The sequence below is a fragment of the Triturus cristatus genome, chromosome 7, assembly GCF_964204655.1.
Source record: "Triturus cristatus chromosome 7, aTriCri1.1, whole genome shotgun sequence".
Lineage (NCBI taxonomy): Eukaryota > Metazoa > Chordata > Amphibia > Caudata > Salamandridae > Triturus > Triturus cristatus.
Genome location: NC_140590.1, coordinates 1,350,565,104 through 1,350,583,260, shown reverse-complemented (window position 1 = coordinate 1,350,583,260; position 18,157 = coordinate 1,350,565,104). Strand labels below are relative to the sequence as shown.

At 45.3% G+C, this 18,157-nt stretch overlaps 1 protein-coding gene across 2 annotated transcripts in view; it reads left to right on the top strand.

Annotated features, from left to right (window-relative positions):
* The window catches only part of SMIM19 (small integral membrane protein 19), a 73,574-nt gene that overhangs the window by 29,933 nt on the left and 25,484 nt on the right, over positions 1-18,157 (top strand). For both annotated transcript variants that reach the window (XM_085619016.1, XM_085619017.1), the window contains exons 2-3: positions 6,464-6,489; positions 14,508-14,645. In XM_085619016.1, coding sequence (XP_085475142.1) covers positions 14,512-14,645 — 134 coding nt within the window. In that variant the 5' untranslated portion in view covers positions 6,464-6,489; positions 14,508-14,511. The remainder of the gene's footprint in view (positions 1-6,463; positions 6,490-14,507; positions 14,646-18,157) is intronic.

Here is an 18,157-nt window from a genome sequence, read left to right as displayed (position 1 = left end):
TGCCAGTTTCTTGCTGCTCTCAGCAGCTCGAAGCTTTGGGCGAGTCCTCTCTCCTGCCCCGCCGACTCTTGCCAGGGAGCAGTCTGTATTTACCGCTGTGCGTCTTCTTGGGCCGCCTGCTCGTTTCAGCATACCTGGGAGGGGAGGGGGGTGTGGTATTAATCTGCCGTCCTGCTCATCCAGCGCTGCCTCATGGATAAATACCATAGCCCTGTCACACCAGTGCTCTGAGGGCGCAGTAGCAATGCCGGCTGCAGTCTCCTAGATCAACTGCCAGCACTTGCTCAGGTTGCTAGGGGCTATCGCTAGTCACGGTTGCTGGGTCGGGTCATCCCAGGGGGGGGGGGGGGGGGGGGGGGGATGATCCGCTCTCGTCTTATCTGCACTCTCCACTGTCTCCTCACCTAGCGGGAGCAGATAGGAGGCAAAGTTACACGTGACTCCCTTCCAGACTCTCCCATTCATCGAGCTGTTCTGGACACAGTGCAGTTTCAGGTTTATCTTCCATCATAGGTTTCGGGTGAGACTGAGGCTACTGTAGCTCCCAGCGATCCATCTGTCAATTGAAAGCCTTTCTACCATTCATCAAGGAAAGGCAAGTTTTCAGATACATCACCGCCATGTGGAAATGCAACAAACTAGGCAGAATGGGATTGTGGGCCCTCTGGTAAGAGGCCTTTACCTCTGGACATGCCTGGAATGTCAGGACAAATTCCTGGTGTTTCAACACCTGGCAAGCTGTCTGAGTGCCAGGTTGGACAAAATCGGCTTAATGCCTAGTGGATCGCGACTGGCGTCTTCATCCAGTGGTAGTGCAAGCTCTTTCTGCTGTGTGAAGAGCCTTGGTTTGATCTGTCAGCCACCGTCAAGAACACTCAATGTCAGCAGTTCTGTGCACTTTTGCTTCAAAAACAGCTGTTGTCTCGAGTAGAGCTCAGGCCTCCTCTATGCCCTTCTGCCCTCCACTCCTGCCCAGAGTTCTCGAAGTTCAGTAACGACTGGGTTGCAGTCATCCTTGTGGCTCTGGACTGGGCTCGGAGAGTATGGTATCCCGAGCTGTTTAGCATGGCCATCTTTCCTCCAATCAGGCTGGGGTACTGCTCACTAATTTCAGTGTCCAGTCTTATGCATGGGGATAATTCGAAGGTATTGAATGTGCAGCTAGATCTGTGACAGATAAGGCGTTACTGCAAGTCAGTAACTTGTTCAATATGGGTAGCTTGCAAATTTCTGTCGGAAGCAGTTTATCTTGGGAATTCAAGGTACCCACATTATTATGGGCATATACTACTCCGGTCGTTACAGGATCCAGTCCCTTTAAAATCCTTTGTGGTAGGGAGCCATACACAACTTCATTTCTGTTGGATAACCTCAGAGAGAGATTGGTCTCCAGCTAGAGTCATGAACACCCCCTTGAAGTGTGCTCAATTATCTTTATTGTAACTATTATGACCGTAAACATGGGGCTCAAGATATTCAGCTGAAGGTTGGATAATTGGTCAATCTAAAGTCCAATTAAACGTTTAAAGGGTATGTGCTTGTCTTCTGCTCCTGTGCAAGTAATGGAAATATTTATTCTTCTTTATCATCTCTGCCAATTTGAGCCATAGAGGAGTGAAGCATTTAAGGAAATTCTCATGTGAGCGAGAAGGTCAGCTTGAATAATTCTTTGAGTGTGCAGTAAGATTCTAGCATGTGTCACATGGCGAGTCCTTGAGTAAATTTGAGGAATGCGAGGATTACCTAGTTCCATGTTCTCGTGCTATAAATTACATTGATTTTCTTTGGATCGTTCCGGTCTGAACAATAAGAACAGATGCAAGGTAATGGAAGTATAGAGAAGGTGCCGGAGCGCACAAGTAGAAACTAAAGTAATCCTGAGACAGTTTGTCGCATAAAACGTCCTGTGAAATTCAATTCAGCTGGGCTCCTAAATGAATGTGGGTTTTATAGAATGAATGTGGGTTTTATAGAGCGCGTAGTAACCCGGAAGCATCCCAGCGCTAAAAAAACCAAGACAGCCGATTCAGAGGTGGTAACCATGGAGAGTGGATCAGGGGAAGAGGTGGGTTTTCAAGAGTTGTCTGAAGCGGAGATGACCGGATTCGCTCCTGAGTTTGGGAGGTAGGGCGTTTCACAGTCTAGCCGTGTTCACCGAGAATCGCCGACCTCCTGTGCGTGCCTTTTTTTACTCTGTGCACTATGATAAGATGCTCATGATCCGAGCGGAGAGGACTATTGGCTTTGTAGGGCGTGACTAGTTTTTTGAGGATGGGGGGGGGGCCCTTGTCCTGCAGAAGTTTGTGTGCCAGACAGAGGGATTTGAATTTTATCCTTTCTCTTATTGGGAGCCAGTGCAGGAGTTTCAAAGCTGGTTTGGCAGATGTTCTAGCCGGGGTGTTCGTGAGAAGCCGGGCTGCGGCGTTCTGAATTTGTTGTAGTTTGTTAAGGGTGGATTCGGGTGCTCCCAGGAAGATGGCGTTGTTATGATCCAGTCTGGAGAGGATCAGTCCTTGGATGAGCAACTTCCGGGAGGCTTGCGGGAGAAGGGGCAGAATTTTACGGACTGATCTGAGAAGGGCGAAGCAAATACCCGCAGTTTTTTTAGCTTGAGTTTTAAAGGACAGGTCCTTTTCCATCCAGATCCCTAGACTCTTGATCTCCTCTTTGGGAGAGGGGGACTCTCCGAGGCATGTGGGCCAGATGTTCAGGGGAAGGGTGGACCCTTTATTCCCAAGGAGCATGACCTCCGTCTTGGACCCATTGAGTTTTAAATGATCTAACAAATCGTGATTTGTAGATATTTAAAACGCCTATATATTGGAATTCCGCCTGCAAGCCACCAAATGCATATAAAAACTCTTTGATTGTTAAGGTGTCCTCCAATTCAACTTTTTTATTGGGGAGGGTAGTCGGAGTCCTAAAATCTCAGAGCAGGATTCTCCCATAGCCATGTGTACGAAGTATATTTAATTGCACAAAGGAAATTAAATTTTGTCATCTCTGCTAGAATTATACTTGCTATAGTATTGTTTGTACGTCCTTGTTTTGAAATACAATCTTAAAAATCTGAGCTTTTTCAGTAAGGTAAAACAAATATTTAAACAAGCATTAAATATGCAATAGGTCTCACCTTTTATTAAGTTAAAGCCATTTGCTTTGCTACACAATACCATTAGTAAAGCAAATGGCTTTAACTTAATCAAAGGCGAGACCTATTGCATCTTCAATGTTTTTTTTTTTTGTTAAACTGTTTTTTATTTAATGCCTGGTAACCTATTTCTAGCCTCCTCTCTGCCCTGTACTTTTATCAGCAGTGCCCCTGTCATCCATCACATTCCCATATTTACTAGTTCTTGCTCCTCCTCCTTTGCTGACCACTGGTACTGATATAAGCTTATTGCCCACTGCTGCAGATATGACCCTGCCCTAATACGTTCTTATTGTGGTCCTTCGCCCCTCCTGCCGTGGTTCTCTTCGCTGCCCTCACCTGCTCGCTTCCGAAACAGACCGCACCGTCCACGTAGGACTTACAGGTGCCGGCCCCGCATGTTCACCATTCAAATCCACACCGCAGCCAATCAGCTGCGCGCGGCGCTCGCACAGACTTCTTCTAGCTATGCCTCACATCCTACGTCGCCGGAAACGAAAGGAGAAGCATAACGCCGACTTGATCGGATCATGTATACAGTGTGTCCGAATGATGAACAAGACAACTTTGTCATTCATTTATTATTATGTTTATGTATGGTGATTTTACTTCCTATTCGGTAACTTCAGTGCGGGCAGTGGATGCAGCATGGTTGTTTTAAGTCTGGCTCCGAGAGGTGACAATACATTTGCTGCGTGCATCTTCCCGCTGTAATAGTGTAGGAGAACCTTAAACGCTTAATGCGTTTATACATATTTAAAGTGTTTTTCAGGTTGTAATATTTGTATAATTGAGACCAGTTTCGTCCCTTTATGTAATTATGGCATCGTTTTTCAACTCTGCCTTGGAATTATCACATTAACAAGGGAAAAAAACGCACGCAAATAAAAGCGCTCGCCAGTCAGCTACGGTTATTAAGCGAGATGCAAAAATAAACATGTGGCCTGCTTTCCTTCTGCCATGAAAGGTTTCTTGTCTTTATGGGGCCATGTGTTGGAAACACATGGCCCCATAAAGATAAGAAAGCTTTTACCACAAATGTAAACCAAGCGAGCCAGTCCAACTGGGACGGCTCTAAAAGAGAACTGTACGTCACTGGAAGCTCTTTTCCAATGGCTGGCCACCGTTTACCATAAACGGTGACGCCAGCCAATGGAAAAGAGGGGCGGGGCTTAAACCCCGCTAGTGAAATCTACCCTAACTCATTAAATCTAGCCAGCGATACTGCACAACCTATGCCAGGCGAGACCTAAAAAACTCAAACAAATGGGTTTTGCATTTAAAAACAAAAATCTAGCAGTGGTACATTTCCCCAATATTGTATGGTCTACAGGTGTTTTTACATAGCAGTTAAATACCATGATCCACCCACCCCAGCCGCACATTGCTCATTCTTAGGTTATATTTCAAGTTTGATGATGGTGAATCTTAATGGAGGAACACGTTTCCGCTGGTATGTGTACTCTTCAGCGGGCCCTAATGAGTATGTTTAATCTCTGAACTAGATTAAATTCACATGATGTGGGCATGCACCATGTGGATTCATGCCATTTGCCCAAGGCTCACTTGAAAAATGTTGCATTTGAAATACTGCATTGCAATTAACTTGACATAGTCAGCTAAAGACCAACATCTCTTGAGGACGGTGAGTAGTTGGAGATTTCTCATCCTTTTTGGAACTCTTTCGTGGAATTTACTTGAAATGCATTCAGAGATGCAAAGCTGTCCACATGGTCAAACAAGGTTTTGCAGAGTTAAAAAAAAAAAACCTTAAAAACGGAGCATCGGCAATGTACAGAAGAAACGGTACAGATGAATTTCCACCTTTCTCCATTCCTGTAGGGTCCTCTGTCTGAATAATTCTTGGTATTTAGAAATCTCAAGTTGACCCATTCCAGATCAGTTGTTCACCCAGTCTTGTTTTTGTACTTGGTCTTTAGTATTTGTGTGCTTTTCCCATTAATGATGCGGGTCTCCCAAGGATTATGAATGCAGAGTAAATGGGGATCTGAAATGAGTCTTCTACCCGGAATGATTAACTTGACCTCCTAGCTTTGATTCTTGGGCTTGATGATCATTAACTTTTTACTCACTACATTTTTAGGTAGAGCCTTGGCCGCCCATGTGCTGTCTCTTCCAGACCTGCTGTATTCAATCTGTGGGTTTACAGCCTGCCCATTGCTTTTTTATTTGTTGCATCGACAGTGCTTTAGAAACACTTGTTTGCTATTGGATAATCTTTGCTTTTTGTCCCTCATTTGTTTCCTCTCATGCAGCAGCGCTTAACTACTGGTATCTTTCCACTTGAGTGTGTGTTATTCCGGGGCCACTATTTTATTTGTTTCCTGCTCGTGGTGAACTAAAGGCATTTTTTTTTTTTTATTTTGGGCAGATTTATATAGCGCAAACTTGACCCGAAGGTGTTGGAGCACTTTACATGAGCACCAGTTGCGTTACACAAGGACACATTCATTTTTTTTTGGTAGGCACGTGGAGATTAAGTGATTTGCCCAGAATCACAGGATGTGGAGTTGACCTTGAGGCTCGAACCTTGGTTTCCCAGCTCCAAAGTCTGCAGTCTAGCCATGAGACCACATCCTCTCCCCAAGGCATGGTTCTAATGTGAGCATGGCGACCATGTGGCTTTCATTTCAACACAACCCCTGTGCAGCTTTTATTTCATAAGCACGGCGCCCACTTTATGGCTACCACGCGTTCCGTTCCTGCTTTTTTCCAATCAAGAAGGTAGTGTGTGTAATTTGGCCGGATTCACAGCATTCATTTTAGCAACACTGCATCGGTGCGGCTTTTATTTTATCAGTTTAATGCCTGCAGCACAAACGCCGCGTGTTATATTACTGTTTATGTATTTTTTTTTTATAAATCAAAAGGGTAGCGTGTGATTTTTGTATATGGATCCAATCCTGCGGAGTTGTCTTGAAAGCAAAACTGTCAGTACCATGCACCTGTAAACTGTTTCCACTGGAGCGATGTGCTATTCCATAATTCCCATACTCCACTGTGAGTCAATGAGCCAATTCACTCCGAGTAAAGAGGGGGAAAGGGGATTGGGAAGACAAGAGACTGCCACTGCGATGCCTCTTCCCCTCAGGAATTTCTGGAAATCTTCCTGGCACCTGTAACAAACACAATTTTACTATTTTCTACACAGCCTCCCAATAAATACCCTCAATTCCTCCTCTAGTTGCTCCTATTACCTGTTATGCTCAGTGGACTAGCTGCTCTTAATTTTTATATATTTCTTGTAGTACAATCCTCAAAATTAACTGTCGATTTTGTTTTTTTTTGCAGAGAGTTGGCAGGTGGTGAAATAAGTGGTAAGTATAAATATATATTTATCTACTGTATGATAATTGAAGAATCTGCTGCTCTATTTTGATGATTCAGTTCAATAGTTCTCACAGGAGAGTCTTAAGGTTTTATTCATAAGAAAATTAATGCTTCATCTCTTGAGATGCTCAGTTAAAAAATAATGCTGCTGCTTTTATTCTGATGTACTCTGTTCTAGTTGGAAGCTCTATACAGCTGAGCTTGCGAAGAGATCAAGAAAACTAAATTTAGTTCCAGGATTGTTAATAGAACAATTATAGGAGTGTACAAAGTCTTAACTGTTTTAATCTCTAAACATTCATCAATGGCACTGACTGGATAACCAATTTGAAGTATTTTGATGTGACTAGTCAGTGCTGACACATACAATACAAACTTACTTGTGGAAAGATTCTGGTGGTTAGACTGCTGCCAAAAGAAGCCTGTTAAATGAAATCTCGAGCTTCACTCTGAAGGAACGCAAAAGGCTGACTAAATACCCAAATACCTTCTGACTTTGTAATTCTGCAGATAAAACTGGATACTTGAACAGCGGTTCAAAAGTAATTATCAGCGTAGCTCAAATACGGAATGAAACACTACTCTTCAGGCAAAACTTGACCGGAACCGTGTGTGTGGTGAAGGAACTCTGCTTCCTCAAGGAAAAAAACGGTTGAAGTCCGCTCAGTGCGCGAGCGCAATTGCGTTGATCACTAGACCGAGCATTTCTTAACTGTCTCTGTGCGGCCGCCATTTTAAGAATCTAGTTTGTGCATAATTGAATTAAGGAGCAACCACAAAAGCTTCAAAGGAGCAGATCGGTAACTCCTTCCAAAAGGTTAAATAGGCTGTCTCCAATGCCTGAACCTTTTATAGGGACCCTTCCTAACAGATTTTGACTTCTATTCCAGTCCTGACATTTCCCACCACCAAGGCCCCTACTCTTCCCTCCTTGGCTGTCTCCAATGTCTGAACCTTTTAGAGTGACTCTTCATAACCGATTTTAACTCGTATATTCCAGTCCTGACTAACACCCCCTCCCCCGTTCTGATTATACCCATAGGTTCTTATGGGTCTAGTCAGCCTGCCAATGAGATTGCAATCCCTACCTGTTTACAGTGGAAAAGAGTGGCAGCTGCACTGTGGTCTTATGTAGCGAACTGGGTCCTGGCCAGGGAACAGTTTCTCCCCTACATGCGGCACTTAGTGACTAGTTTCAGGCCATTGGGAGAAACTTGCCAGTCCGACTCCCCTTCACTTTTAGTTACTACGTATTGCCTAATTTTCACTAATTCTTCAGTGTTTACAGTTCGTTGACTCGTTTTTAATGCCAGAGTGTGTACAGAGCGTATAAGCCAACAGCTTGCTTCCTAGAACGATTGTCCATTAGAAATCTCGTTGTACAATGTTAGTGTTTGACCAGGGTTTTAAGTGGGCCGGGTCCCACCGGATGCTGAGCACCGGCAGTGTTTTTTTTTAAAGGGGGCCTCGAAACTGGTCTCCATCGGGCTCTGTTTTGTTCCCTGGCACAGGCGGGCTGTTTTTTTCCGGACTTCAGTGACAGCAGGCACATCCATGTGCGCACACTGCTTAGTTCTTGGCTTCTAGATGTGCGCTGCTCACTTCTCACTAGTGGAGAAGTTATGGCATGACGTCATGCCAGGTGAGCGTTGAAGGGAAAGTAAATCCTTTAAAGAAATCATTTTCTCTCTGGATTTCCCTTCTTTTTGACACTCAGGAGCAGCAACATTGTCGTGGTGTCACCAGTGCTTTTAAGTGGAAGCTTTTTCAACATTATATATGTTGAACTTGGCCCTGCTTGCAGGGTCATCCCGGAACTTTTTGCCCCCCCCCTTAGTGTTTTTCATGACATGGAATTGGTGGCTTGAAATGTAACACAATAAATATGTATGTTTGGTGTGAGATGGAATGCTGCGCAATGGTGTGCAGAGGTTTATTTACGCAGTTTAAAAATGTTACTTTTAAAATGTCACCCTGTTTGGTGTACTTTGTGCCTGCCTGTCTGAGGTGGGTTGCCGGTCTAGTTGTCTGCCGCCCCTCCCCCAGCTTTTGGTAGGATGTCTGGTAGGCAGGGTGCTCTTCACCTCTCCCAAAACCAGTTGGGACTGGATTACCAGAGTACCTTCTAGAAGCTTCTGGCCCTTAATGGTAGGTGGGGTGTATATATAGGGGGCTGTGCCTCCATGTGATGGACTGAGCGTGGACTGGATTGAGAGGGGACACTCTGCCAGGAGGTACCGCCGCAAGGGCCTGTGTGCTGGCCCCTGCGCTCATCTGTGCCCTTCTGCTGTCCACAAGGCCACTGAAAAGCCCGCTGTAGAGTGAAGACTGCTATGCCAGGAGGAGTGCCACGTTATGGGGTTGACTGTTCCTAGGAACAGCTGTCCTGTCTTGAGTGCCCACTGACTGCTGATCTCGCCCAGCATTGCCTGCCTGCGCTCCTGCCCTAGCCTCATGAGCGCTACTACTGTGCCCCAAGGAGGTGAGCAGCGTTGGGACTACTTTACTTTATGGGACCTTGCGCCGGGGGAGCGCTACAGCTTTAACCCAGCATGGATTGTGCTCTGCCTGCTGTCTAGCGACTTGGAAGCAGTTTGTCGTCACTGCCCAGGAGGTGAGGAGCGCCTGTCCCCTGCAGCACTGTGCTGCCAGAGCGCTACGTGATCCTGGGAGGACTCTAGCGCCTCCAGAGCGCTATATTTCATTATCCTATGGAGGTGAGGAGCATGGGTCCTGCAGCGCATGCTGTTAGGAGAGCTGTGCCTTGAAAGTACAGCGGGAGCCTACCCCGCCTTTGTGGACCTTCGCGGATGCCCACCCCGCGCTATTGCGCACCTTTGCTTCTTTAAACTGAAGCGGGAGTCCACCCCGCGTGGGTGCCGCCCGTGTGCTTATCCAGACCGGCGGGAGCACACCTCGTGGTCCTTATACCAAAATAGTGGGAGCCCATCCCACACTGGGCGGAAGAGCAGGTGCCCACCCTGTACTCTGAAATCACTGCCGCGGCCCGAGGGCAGGAAGCCAGGCAGTCTGCCCGGTTGTGGGCAGAGACTCGCAGAGGCCATCTCCACCTTCTCCCCCCCCCCCCCCCCCCCCCCACCTGCCTGGGGGAAGCCGTCCGAGCCTTGCGGGCACTGCATCAAAGTCCTGGGTCCCAGGAGGGGGCCCGGGTGAAGTCAGAAGAGGTGCGGCGTGGTGAGTGGGGCTCCAGTGCATGGTGAGAGCCTCGTTGCTGCAGCTGAGGCAAGGAGGAGTTCTGCAGCGGAGGGGGCCTGAGGCACATTGTCAGTGCCTGCCCCTCCGTGCTGCTGACTAGGAGAAGGCTCCGCCGAGGGTGTAGCCAGGAGAGGTCCCAGCAGTGGGACCTGTCTGGGCACATTGCTGGTGCCCAGAGACTGCAGAGACATCCAGAGGGGCCCCAGCCTGCTGGTGAGTTGGGTCCCGTAGTACACTGAGTGAGGGGTGTGTCTGGGCACAGGGTCGGTGCCCGCCCCCTATGGTAGTGCGTAGGGCCCAGTGAGGGCCCGTGCTGACTCCCCAGCTGCCCCGCCTGACAGGGGGCAGCTGCAACGTATTGGCCATCTCATGTTTAGGGCTTCCAAGGCCCGGCTGGTGCCAAGTGCTACTCTGCAGTACACAGCGGCGCCGCAGCTGCAGGCCGCTGCAACAATTGGGTATTTTCAATTTAATAGTCCCCGAGTGGGGCTCGCATCAATGGTCCAGTGCTGAAAGGACTTAGCACAGCTGCCCCGCTTGTCATTGGGCCTTTGCAACATTCGGGGCTCCAACTTGCTCAGTTGTGCCAGTGATCCTTTGTTGCTACATCCTGGGGGCCACTTATTTTAGTAACGTGCACCACTAGTTATGTGTCATGCCCATATGAATATGCATTTATGCTGTTGGTTTTCAGCCTACTGAAGATGCCTACTCTGATTTCTCCCTCATGCTGATGTGATACCTCTATGCTCACATGTTACTGTATAATGTGATTTACGCTAATGAGGTTTATGCCCACCGGTTTATGCTTAATGATGAGGCTTTTATGTTCATTGCAATGTTGCTAAGGCTAGGCATAATGGGTGTATGCTAATGTTGTTGCTAATGAGATGCTCGCACTACTGATGGTGTTTTGCATAATGGGTTTGATGCCTAACCCTAATGTCACGCAGCGATGTTTTCATTCTACACCTACTACAAATGCCATTTATGCTCCTAATGAGGTGCCGAACATGAGGTTTTCTTTCTAGGCCTCATATGTATGCCCCATGCAATTGGGCCTAATGCTAATGTTATGATGCTTTACGTTTATGCTAACCGTTTTTCATGCCTAATGTCATGATATGATGCTTGGTTGCATGCCTTCATGCTCATGTGACCATGCCCCTGGTTATGGTTATACATAATGTCTTTTTAGGCCTGATGTCACCTTTACACTTATGAGGAAGCTTAACGTCCGGTGTTAAGATGTTCTAGATTCACGCCTGATCTCATATGGTTATGCCTAATGTTGCTGTGATTCATGACCGAATGTGTTAATGCCTCATGCTAAATGGATTTATGCAAATGTGATGTTGCTCAGTGCATGATTGTGCCAGCAGCTAATGACGGTGGCCCCCTTATTGCGGATGGACATAACATTTTATCCTTTGTACATTGGTGATGCTTCTGGCAGCGGCCCGATTGGCCCTGCCCTGTAAATAATTCCCCTGTGAACTGCTCCCCGGTGCCGGTTGGCACAGTTTATCTGTACCTGAGATTGCATTCTACAATGTTTTTATAATACACCAGTTATTTTTACACAACCAGGTGTAGTCTCTTGTAGTGTGCCTAGTGTCGCCTGTGTGGGCTGCGCAGATGCTTTACACAATGCTCCTAGTTTAGCCTACCCGCTCCGCACCACGCTACCCCGTTTCTAACAATATACAAGCCATAGTTGCTGCTTCTTTTATGCAACTAACAACCATTGGCAAAGCCAATAGTAGGGATGATGTTACTTGTTATATTGTATATCTGGATGCAATGACAAACCGCAAAATACAAGTTGGGTGGCACTCTATGCTAAGCACAGATTTTTTTTTTTTAGCTCGTGTTTTTAAGCCATGCCCTTAATTCCATTGGCCACGCCCCTTTGACAGATTCTTTCCCCCCCCCCCAGTTTTATCATCCCACTTAAAGCCCTGCATTTAATCAATCCTAGCCCCAGAAAGGAGGTGCTGTGATGTAGGCACAAGTGAGCACTGGCGGCTACTTGCTTTTGTTTAGTGCTGCTGCTTTCCCCTTACACCAATCACTTCTCCATGTTGCTGTCCCTCCCCCCCCCCCACCGACACCTTCGTTCTTCCTTACCTGTACCACCCCCTGTCCTTGCTTGCCAATCCCGCTCTTTCAACTGAAAATAACAAGCATTTGCAATGCAATAGGTCTCGCAGTTAGGCAAGTTTAAGCTATTGGCATTGTAAATAACTGCCTTTTATTTAGTTTTTTAAAAAGTAAACAAAAATAAAATGCATTGTTGATTTCAATGCCAATAGCTCAAACTCTCGTCAATGCGAGACCTATTGCATTGCAAATGCTTGTTGCTTCGCATCTGGTCACCCTGCACTGGAAGGGATGTCTTGCTGAACTGATTGAGTGCATCAGCTTCAACAGCTTACAGGTTCACGGATGGTGCTCAGCAAGTAGGGGCACAGAAACCAGGAAAGTAACCCATTACACTGCATCAATTGTACCTTTCTCTCTAGTGAATTACTAACATTGGCAAATGTTATGCAGCTCCTGTGGTCAGATGTTTCTGTGGAAGCTTATTCATACGTAATGTTTTTCCAAATCATGACGATTTTTTCAAGCCATCATCATTTCCGGTGTATCTCGATGGATAAAATGGATTGATTCAACAAGGAAAGTGTGGGCCATATCACATGAAAACATGTAGCAAATGTCCTATCCAAGTCTAGGACAGATGAGACTCTCTCAGACGCAGTGAAACGCGGCCACTGACGCGTGGATTTATATTATGCAGTGTGATAAAAGGTCACTACGGCAGGTGGACCCCCTCTTACACAGGAAATGTGAGCACAGGTTAGTGGTAGAAGCCTGAAGCCAAGGAAAGTCTTCATGTCTATGTTCAGAACTTTCAAAGTACGTTGTTATCGTATTGCAAAGTCGATGAAACTGAACATTTTAAAAATGGGAGCGAAACACCAACAATGCACTAAAGGGCTCATATATCCTCGCAATAATCTAAAACACACCTTACATCTCACCACACTGTCCTACGTGGAGGGTGGCACCATTTACACTATGAACTGAGGCGGCCTTGAACGTTCTGGTGAATGTGTCAACGGGCGGGCCGGTGCCAATCTGGTTCAGTTCTCACTTTCACCAGTACCTTTAAAAGTGACCTTTTAAAGAACGGGAAGGATCACTCCTTTACCTTTTTGAAGTCTTGCATGAGCCGCCGTCTGGCCGGGGTTGACATGGGGGGGCCCCAGCTATTTTTGCAGCTTCTGGTTCTCAATGCTGTTGGGGGTCGAAGGGAAGGCGTGGCAGCATGAAGCAGGCCGGCGAATACCACGCACGCAGACAATTAACAGCTACGTCCGCATCAGAAACAGCATCATTAGTGAAAGCGCGCGACACCGTGAGCGTGCACATCGGCTGTCCGGGCAAGTGCACTTCTCCTGTCCCCCCTTCGGCACCTATGTCGACGACAAGAGATCTCGCCAAGGTGAGTTGACACTTGGGCAGGATGCAGCTGGGTAATTCCATTTCTTACACCTTATTGTCGCTCCTTCATTAACCAGTGCGGAATGGCCAGGGGTGAATGAGCTTGAATGGGTGGGGTGGGGTAGACACGGCTCTTCAGGGGTGCTAGTGAACAAAATGAAAACTAGTAAGTCAACTGAGATAAAGGGTTTACCTGGGCTGTGGGGGATGGGTGTAATTGATTTTGCCAAGTTAGTCCTGCGGTTTTAATAAAGAAGCAAATCCTTTCTCAGTTGACTTACTAGTTTTCATTTTGTTCACTAGCACCCCTGAAGAGCCGTGTCCACCCCACCCCGCCCATTCAAGCTCATTCACCCCTTTACTAGCTTGTAATAGGTTTCATTCTGACTCTGCCAGCTATTCCTAATCTTCCTGGCGGCTCCCATTTTCTAACTTGTATTTTTCCCATTCCCTCCAATTTGAAACTGCTGCATCAATTCACGCTGATAAGCACACCCATGGAGTGCTGACTAGTACAATGCGTCCCCAAGGCAAGCACTGCCATGTGCAACAACAGATTGAAAAAGAACATGGTACTTGTGGATATAAAATATGCAGTATTTGGGAACGCACACACGTATTTTATTTATTTAACCTATATAAATTAACCGTAAGCCAGAGTGACTTTGGTCAGGATGACGATAGTGTACCTGTTAAACATCACCATTATCTGGTGGTGATATTTTCAAATCCTAGAATGTTGCTTGTATACTTTTGCAATGCAGTGGCAGCAAGCTATAATTACTTTGTGTGATTGAGTTGAGGCATTATGCAGGCGAGGATCTTGCAGTATTCTATGGTGCGCCGAGCTTGGGAATTAGATACAATGTTCAGGTTTATTTGAAACTTTGTTCAGTTAATTTCATTTTCAACATTTCTTGCCATATCTGTAGGTCAGTACAGGAGCTGCTGCTCTTGTTGATCTTTCTCTATGACTTTATTGAGAGCCTTCTTTTATTGAGCACCTTCTTGGCAGATAATTTTATTTCTGGAAAACATGATCTTTTTGGTCAAAACACTGTTCTCCTAGCAATTCACTTACCGTGTTTTGAATTGAGTGCTATTTGACACACGTAAAATGTTTAAACGTGCATGTACGACATAACCTTTACTTCGTATTGTAATTATCCCAGAGTAATGCGCTTCATGGGTAAACACTTAAGGTCCAAAAGGTGAGACCTATTGGCTATGCAAATACTTGTTCCCTACAGTTTTATGACTTTCTTTCTTCCACCCACAGAGCTATGGCAGGAGGTTACGGTGCAATGGGAGATGATCAAACAATCGACTACTCTGTTCACGAAGCCTGGAATGAGGCGACCAACGTTTACCTGATTGTGATTCTGGTCAGCTTTGGCCTCTTCCTGTATGCTAGAAAGTGAGTGCACTTAAGAACTGTCCTGAATCTCCAACCTCCACTCTCTAGGTCGTGTTCACAAAGCAAAGTGGCTAATGAGTGTGGCACTCCTACCAAATTATAATGAAAATAAGGAGTTGCACATTAGATAGGAATCCCTGATAGAAGGCTCCGCTATTTTTGAACAATAGCTAATTGGGACGAAGTTTTCAGGGTTGCAATAGAAGTCAGTTGGTGTGGCAGGGCACTACTTTGCATAGTGGAAGAAAGTGCAATTTACACTTGTAAACTTCTATTAAACCTCTGTACATGATTCAGTATTCCTTTGTCTAGTTACTTACCATATCATAACGTACTTTAATTTGCATTTCCGTTACAATCACCTGTAAAAATATATAGACCTCCACAATGAGTTTCTCTTTTTTGATTTCCCCTAGAAATAGTGACTCGGGTAATTGTATGCTTTTTTCACTTCAAGGTAAAGGAAACCATCATTGAATGTTGTATTGCTCTTTTGAGGCTCTTGATATCTATTTATTTGTAATTATTTTTGTGAAGCATTGGAATTCTGAAGCAATACAGGACAATAACATATGGCAACTTTTCTGTGACAACAGTGATGACACATAAAAAGGATATCTCTCCGGAACCATCGTGGTCTTCTAAGCACGTTTCCAAAGCACTACTGCCTAGACAGTCTGGTCCGGCGGGATGGACACTTTACCCGTTCGGTCCTACAGTCTCTAGTTTAATTTGTCCTAGCCCCTCCTGTGGGTGGGGGGGAGAGAGGTATTGCTTGGGTAGCTCTTATAAGGTAAGTAATCTATAGCTAGAAGTCTGTCAATTGAACAAGTTACTTACCTTTGCTAACACCTTATCTGATACTGTTTAACTGAATATTCCTTACCGACCCACCCATCCTCCGTGCTCTGTGAAGGGATTTCAAAGTGAAGGACTGTTTCATTTTTAAGTGCCCTGGCTTCATGCATCAGTGGTTCATAGCTCTGCACTTCTGGCGTGGAAAGTCACGACCAGACCTGACGTCAGAACCCTGGGGTGTTGCCCTTTATAGAGACAGAACATGTAACTTTTAGCACAGGCAAAGGCACATGGAGCCAAGCGATGTCGCCTAATGGCGCGCAGAGGTACTGCTCATGAAAAATTTCCTGATCCACTCTAAAGTCTGGGGATTATTCCAAGGTAAGGAATCTGCAGCTAATTTCAACCAGTTATGGTATTACCAAATGGAAGTAACTTGTTTGTCTTATCCCTTGCTCAGTTCGGCCTTGATTAAGGGTGTTTCTTTCTGCCATTTCAGCCTCTTACAGTTGCTGGATCAACTTAACCTGTTGAAGTCACTTGTTATATCTCGTTTCCTAAAGTTTACATGTTTCCTCCTGTGTACTTGATTAGGCCCTAATGAAATCTTAATTTAGTTCTCACCTTGCTTATGTATTCACCATTTGAGCCTATTCACAGCTGCCCTCTGTCTGCTGACTATCAAAACAGAGGGCTAGTGAGTTGCAGGCCCTTTCGGTTTATCCCCCGTAAACTACCTTTTTCTCCTTGGGACCCGTGCGTTTTATATTTTTTTTTGTTTGTTTTTCTTTTTAAATACGAAAGTCACATCTTTTCACGTCACACTTTTTTTTTTTGCCCCACCACCCTCATCCTACCAAGGAAGAGGAGCGACTCCACCGTCTGGTACGATCAATGTAAAGTGATAGTGCCCTTTATTGGATCCAAAAACTTCTGGGTGGATGAGCTATTTATTTTGCATGTGCCAAGGCAGTTCACAAACTAACAATTTCCAGATGGATCATCCTCTGTATTTAAAATCTGCTACACAAGGACTAAGAAGTAAGCTCCCTGAGGGCTTGCAAGCTCATTCACCAAGAGCTTATGCTGTGACCACTGCGTTAGCAAGAGGAGTCCCCAGTTCTGGATATCTGTAAAGCAGTCACCTGGACATTTGGTCTGGCGAGATGTTCATTTTGACTATTTAGTCCTCTAGGACTTTTTTGTATTAAAAAGACTGCAGACCCACAGCCGGGGATAAATTGTTTTTGCATCAATTGAAGGTAAAGAATATGCGGCTATCAGGCTGTCAGATAAACAAGTTACTTCCCTTCAGTAATGCCTTTTCTGGTAGATACTATTTAGCCAATGTTCCTTACCAATCTTCCCTGTTCTGTGAAGTGTTTATCTAACATTCAAGAGATCCTTCCGGACCTCATCCTGGCACATTGGTACAGTCATCATTTTGCCTCAGGTTGGCTCTGTGCTGCTGGTGCGGTAAAACAGTCAAATATAGGTGCTGGAGTGGCACCTGTATTTGCTCTGTTGACAACCTAATGCTGAGTAGAACGACACCACCTACCGGCGTGCAAAGACCTTGCTAAAAAATGTCTGGGTCCAGTCTGATGCCTAGGGGAATAGTCTAAGGTGAGAACTCTGCAGTTGGAATGTCTCCACCAGATAAGGAGTTACTGAAAGTAGTTAGTTTAACAGTTCTAGTTTGTTTTTAATTCCTACAATTTATGTAAAGAATCTTTATAAAAGGCACAATGTCAGTACTAAATAAAAAGAAGTGTACAGTCACAGGCTCCTATTTTGATGCCTCTAAGGAAATGTATGGTATGACTGTGTAGAATGTGATCTTATGAAAAGGATCCCTTTGGATAGGTCTTATGACTTGATAGTCTAGTTGTGGTACCCTGTCCCTCTAGATTGTGGATTCCTTGTGTGTTTTCCAGGTACTCAGGAGCCATAGTAGGTTGGGCCCCAGGACAGCATTAGTAAAGTGCCACAATCCTCTACACCCCTGCTTGCCTTGTGTGCCTCTCAAAGGGGTTTTGACAGGGGTTACGACATCCAGAGCCTCTACCGGAGTTGCACATTCCAGTGCCTGACAGAGGGGCACCAGATCATGTAAAAGAGACCCCAAAAACAAAACATTCCCTTTTGGAGGATTCCTTAATTCATCTGCTATTAAGGTTCTTAATCTTCACTTCTAACCACACATCTGCTCCTTAAATATTTAGCTCATCAAATATTAGATTGCGGTGTACATGGATGCTGTCATTCGAAACCCACATCGCTGCCTGTCTGATTTATTTTATTGCCATTTTCACATGTTGCGTCCTATTTGTAATGTTTTCATGAGTAAATCACACCATAACTGTGCATTACTATTGTGCTTCTTCTGTCATGAGAATTTGTCCAATAGTGTTTTTTGACTTTTTAGCATGCACATTTATTTATACCAAGTCATAAAGACTAATTCATTAGTAACGGAGCTTTTCGGTACATCCTTAAACTTTATTTCATTGAGTGTGTACCTTAATTCCAAGTCATGTGCAGGTCACACCAAAGTGCTGTCAGTCAATCTTGTATCAAAACTTCCATAATATTTGTAGTTCTCTGACACAAAGTAGGATATCTGTTCTTTTCAATAACCTGTAAAATGTTCATGACAAAGCAGACAGGTTATTGTGAATATGCTTGACAAAGTCTCTGAGCAGCATGACCGG